General features: G+C 38.1%; 1 protein-coding gene across 1 annotated transcript in view; it reads left to right on the forward strand.

Annotated features, from left to right (window-relative positions):
- LOC106880913 (sulfate transporter) overlaps positions 1-6,281 on the forward strand; it is a 43,694-nt gene that overhangs the window by 30,354 nt on the left and 7,059 nt on the right. The window contains exons 12-14 of the mRNA XM_014931080.2: positions 1,648-1,788; positions 4,313-4,417; positions 4,898-4,952. Coding sequence (XP_014786566.1) covers positions 1,648-1,788; positions 4,313-4,417; positions 4,898-4,952 — 301 coding nt within the window. The remainder of the gene's footprint in view (positions 1-1,647; positions 1,789-4,312; positions 4,418-4,897; positions 4,953-6,281) is intronic.

Raw genomic sequence — 6,281 nt, forward strand, 5'->3', positions numbered from 1 at the left:
TATATATATGATGACAAAAATAACTAAGCAACATTTATATCAGCTGTTGTTATATAAAGATTATTATAGGCTCCTGTAAGTTATTTAAGCAGTTAATACATCATCAGATGAGAGAGCTTCAATGTAATTCAATTGACCAGAAATGAAATTATACATTAAAAACAAATATCTAGTCTGCCATTTGACAATATATCTTCAAAATTACAAGAATTTCAGTTTAGATTTCTGTCCAATGATGTTAAAAAATAATATTAGTTGAATATAGACACAGGTATGGCTATACACACACACACATGTATAAATGCATATATATATTTATATAAATAAATGCATATATTTATATAAATGCATATATACATACAGACAGACAGACAGACAGACAGACACACATGGGGTTACCATGGGTTTCATGACCATAAAGCACTTAGCTTTATAGCGTTCCTTCAGACCTTAAACCTGTTGGCCTATGGCCTCTTTAGGAAGTGGCCTCTCTAGAAAATGGAGGAGGATAAGTCTTCATTACTCGGTTTTCTAGAGAGATCACTTGCTAGAGAGGCCAAAGGCTAACAGGTTTAGAGTCTGAAGGAATACTGTAAAGTTAAGTACTTTATGGATGTGAAACCCAGGGTAACCCCATAGACCAGCCATATCTGTCTTTATCAATATACTCTACTGCTCCATAACTTAGATGTACTTCTTTTTCAGATATATGATTTACTGACAACATATATATATATATATATATATATATATATATATATATATATATATATATATATATATATATATACAAACACATGCATATATAAACTTACACATGCACATACATACACATTCACTCCCTCTTTCTCTCTTTGTATCTTATACACATGCTCTTATGTACATATTATATGCAGACCTGAACAAGGAGTATATTTATTAATAGATGTGGTAACAATTGAGGGTATCTCAGTTAGGGGGAGAAGGATGATGGTGGAATTAGTGCAATCAAGTGAACATCTTTAAAGGCTAAGTGCAAATAAATGATTGATGTGCTCCAGCATGTCTACAGCCATATGGCTGAAATGAGTAAAACAGTAAAAGGGTTTACTTCAAGCTTACCAAACTCCAACTGCTACCACAGCTCTGAAATCCCTTATTATTATGTTACAATGTTTTATCTATGTCATTTAATCAATGCAGGAGTAGTGGTAGCCCATAGCATTTTCAGGCGTTTATTCATTGGTCAGATTGATGAGGTTTATGTTTAGTCTAAACAATGCAGGTGCGACTCGGAAAATATGAGTAGGGATAGAATATCTGAGTACTACAGCTGGAACTATAAGAGGTGAGAGTAGTGGAGACAATGTATGGGCTAGAGTAGAGGTAGTACATACCTTGTTAGTTCAGAAAAACAAGAGTTATTGCAGTGTCTTTGTAAGAGGAGTAGAAAAGATATAGAGCACATACATGTGAATCAGCAATTGTTGTATGTTAGTGATTGAGTTTTTACTAGCCAGCTTGATGATCTAAATGAATATGAACCAGTTTGCTCTACACATTTGCTTGCTTGCCTAATAACACCCTTTTGACAATTATCACACATGAAGAATTAACAATTGAGAATAGAATAGATTCATGTTTTGCTTTGTATTTTTATCTTTACAGACAACACCACAGACTCCTGTGATCATTTTATCTTACCCTTCACCATTATATTATGCCAATGTCGATGTTTTCCAAACCAAAGTTAAGGAGAAATTTGCTGAATTTAATAAATTATCAAAGAATAAGTCTGCAGATAACAATGTAAGTAAAATATCCCATTATCGTTTTTTAATGAATAACGGAATAGCATCTGCAGATAGACAAAGGGATGTCAACATTTGTAGACTGATTAAGGAATGATAGCATTTATAGATGCTTGAGAAAATAACATTTATGGATGGATGATGGAATAATAACATAAATGAATGAATAACATTTGTAGATGGTTGAAGAAATACTATTTGTAGATCACTAGAGAAAAACTGTCTTACCATAAATGCACAACAAATTAGATTTCTATATGTATTAAAAGGTGCTGTAAGCTGGCAGAATTGTTAAAGCATCAGAAAAATCTATTGTGGTATTTCTTCTCCAGTTCTTGTAGTGATTCAGCTATAAGAACAAGGTCATCAGTATAGAGGAGTTCCTAGGGGCAGCCCTTCTTAAATTCCTCTGTTATTGCCTGGAGGACTATGATGAACAAGAGGGGTCTGAGGACTGATCCTTGGTGAATTTTTACCTGTACACTGAATTCGTTGCTATACTTGTTGCCAACCCTTACTTTACTGACAACATCCCTGCACATGACTTGCACAGCTCTCACCAACCACTCATCTATCCCTAGTTTTTGCATTGACCACCAGATAAGGGATCGATGGACCCTGTTGAAGGCTTTCTCCATGTCACAAAAGCCAAGTGCAGAGGTTTATTTTTGACTAAGTACTTCTCCTGCAGCTGCCTTACAAGGAATCTATATTCAGTGGTGCTTCCCTATGGCTCAAAACCAAATTGCCTCTCATCTAGACTAACTCTCTTCCTAATTAGTTGGGCTATGTCGTCCAACCCATGCTAGCATGGAAAGTGGACGTTAAACGATGATGATGATGATGATGACCCTTTCTGTAACTTTTATCACCTGGTCAAACAATTTGATACCTCTGTAATTATTTCTGTCTAAGGCATCAGCTTTACCTTTGTAGCAGTTGACTATGGTGCTGCTACACCAGTCATTGGATATGACTCTCTCATGTACAACCTGATTAACTATACAGGTGACTGGACCATAACCCACACTGCCAGATATTTTTAGCATCTCAACAGTTATTCCTGATGGTCTGGGAGCTTTCCCTGTCTTCGTATCCTTCATGGCTTTATCTGCCATGCTACTGTCTATTCAGAGTGCAGGTCCCTCTGTTGGATCCACATTAGACAGATTCCCCTTTTCTTGTGAATTCTCTACATTTAGCAACCTTTCATAGTGGCACTTCCAAGCCGCTTTCTTTTCAGAGTCACTAACTGCAAGTGAACCATCATCCTTGTAAATGCACTTCTCTTTCACATCATCACAATTTTCTCTGGCACACTGTTTTGCAAACTAAAACACTTCAAGCTGCTGGTCCTCAGGCTACAGAACTTAAGCAAACTTCTTCCTTTCTGCTTCAACCCGGCTAAGTATACCTGCTTCCTAGCTTCCATTCTAGCTACCTGATATAGTTCCTTGCTGCCACCACTCTTCCAGTTCATCAAGGCCCATTTCTTTGCTCTAATGGACCTGTCATCTACATTGTTCCACCACCATGTCTCCCTAGGCCTGGTTGGGATTTTGCACCAACCACAAATTCTCTCATACTTCTTAAATTCCTTGTGTTTATTCATTTGAATAATTATCATTCCATATTTCAAATGCTCTTTCAACTGTCTTTGAAATTATGAATATCGCAGGAGTGGCTGTGTGGTAAGTAGCTTGCTTACCAACCACATGGTTCCGGGTTCAGTCCCACTGTGTGGCACCTTGGGCAAGTGTCTTTTTCTATAGCCTTGGGCCGACCAAAGCCTTGTGAGTGGATTTGGTAAACGGAAAACTGAAAGAAGCCCATCGTATATATGTATATATATAAAAATATATATATATGTGTGTGTGTGTGTGTGTGTGTATCTTTGTGTATCTGTGTTTGTCCTCCCCAACATCACTTGACAACCGATGGTAGTGTGTTTACGTCTTCATAACTCAGCTGTTCAGCAAAAGAGACCGATAGAATAAGTACAGGGCTTACAAAGAATGAGCCCTGGGGTCGATTTGCTCGACTAAAGGCGGTGCTCCAGCATGGCCGCAGTCAAATGACTGAAACAAGTAAAGAAAGTATCTCATTTTTTTTAAATGATGCCGATCCTTTCTTGTAAATGACCCGAGACCATCCCACATTTTATGATATAAATTTTCTGTTGTAAAGTAATCTTATTAAAACCTTCCATCAAAATTTCATTTTTATATATGTTCCAAATACTAGCTTGATAATTACAATGCTATTTTACTAAATTCTCTATTATTTAAAAAAAAAATTATTTAAAGCAACATATTTAAACAGAAATATCATAAGGAAAGAGTTAAATCATCTTTAAAATGCTCCCAGCTTTCATACAATATTTCTTGTCTTTCGAGTGACCCCTATCATACTTTTTGACAGACCACCCTTCTGTTCTATTTTCCAGATACTACCCACCTTATCTTTAACATTACACTTACTTCTTTCAGTTCTTGTTACATCATATCTGTTCTTCTTTACAGATAAGCACCAACTCCACATGTAAGGAATTAGAACAATACTATGTAATCATTGACTGTTCTGCTATTTCCTTCATTGATGCAATGGGAGCCAAAGCCTTCAAACAGGTGAGATATATCTTCTCTGAGAAAAACAGTTGTTTATATTTATGTAACAGTTGATTTTATTTATTTTTGTCAAGATACTGCTGCTGCTGTTGTTGTTATTGTTGTTATAGGAGGAGGAGGGGTGGCAGCAGCACAGAGACTAAGTTGTTGTGAGTGTCTGTGTTTATGTTGGTTTGTTGTTAATCACTTGGAAACAGGATGTCCGGATTTATGGTAGTGGATTGTTAGTTACAGTGAAATAGTGTTTGGAGTTATGGTAGTGGGTTGCTAACCACAATGAAGTGGTGTGTGTCTCATGGTAGTGGGCTAGTAACTACACTGAAAAACGTGTCTGTATTAAGTTGGTGAATTGCTAACCATACTGAAACGATGTCAAGGTTAATTTGATTGATAATGGACTCTCAAGTTTCTTACATGTTTGTCTTGGCTCTCATTTGATTGGTACTTTGTTTGACCTCATTTAATTCTGCTTTGTTTCAGCTCTTTCTGGATGCCAAACAAGAAAATGTCTCCTGTTTATTTTCATGTGTAAATGGTCAGTAACATTTTCATCGAGCTGTTATATTCAATATTTGTTGATCTTGAACTGTTTTGTCAGTAAATGTTAGTTTGTCATCATCATCATCATCGTTTAACGTCCGCTTTCCATGCTAGCATGGGTTGAACGATTTGACTGAGGACTAGTGAACCAGATGGCTACACCAGGCTCCAATCTGATTTGGCAGAGTTTCTACAGCTGGATGCCCTTCCTAATGCCAACCACTCTGAGAGTGTAGTGGGTGCTCTTACATGCCTGTGATGTTTGCTCATCTTAAGGCTGAGAAGGTACAAAGTGGTTTGTGTTGGGCTCATGAACATAAGGTCATGTGTTCGATTCGTACACTTTGCAGTGCAGCATCTTCTCCAGGAATTCACTTATATAAATAAATAAATATATATATATATATAGATGGCCCTGCTCGATTTGTAGAAAAGGTGTAGGTAGAAACTCTATAGGATGTACCCAGTGTAAGCTATGGACACATAAGAGGTGCAGCAATATGAAAGGCAGGTTAACTAGGAAGTTAGTTTTTGTATGTGGGAGATGTTCAAGTGCAATAAACACTGTAAATATGCAGAAAACAACTTCTGTCTCATTCCAGGGAGAAAAACTTGACGTAGTTGATAGCTTTCGCTATCTGGGTGACCAAGTTAGTAGTGGGGGTGGGTGCGCTGAAAGTGTAGCTGCTAGAATAAGAATAGCCTGGGCAAAGTTCAGAGAGCTCTTACCCTGCTGGCGACAAAGGGACTCTCACTCAGAGTAAAAGGCAGACTGATGACGCATGTGTACGAACAGCCATGCTACATGGCAGTGAAACATGGGCCGTGACTGCTGAGGACATGCGTAAGCTCGCAAGAAATGAAGCCAGTATGCTCCGATGGATGAGTAATGTCGGTGTGCATACCCAACAGAACGTAAGTATCTTGAGAGAAAAGTTGAACATAAGAAGCATCAGTTGTGGTGTGCAAGAGAGACAATTGCGCTGGTATGGACATGTGGTGAGAATGGATGAGGATAGTTGCATGAAAAAGTGCCACACCCTAGCGGTTGAGGGAACCCGTGGAAGAGGCAGGCCCAGGAAGACCTGGGATGAAGTGGTGAAGCATGACCTCTGAACATTAGACCTCACCAAGGCAATGACTTGTGACCGTGACCTTTGGAAATATGCTATGCGTGAGAAGACCCGGCAGGCTAAGTGAGACCAAAATCCAAGGCCTCTGCCAGGGATGTAGCCAGCCCACTTACGCGTAACATTCCTTTATTGGACACTAAACTTCGCTTACGAAGACATGGTGCGGCAAGTGAAATCGAAATCAAACTAAA

This window comes from Octopus bimaculoides, chromosome 7, assembly GCF_001194135.2.
Source record: "Octopus bimaculoides isolate UCB-OBI-ISO-001 chromosome 7, ASM119413v2, whole genome shotgun sequence".
In the NCBI taxonomy this organism is placed as follows: Eukaryota; Metazoa; Mollusca; class Cephalopoda; order Octopoda; family Octopodidae; genus Octopus; species Octopus bimaculoides.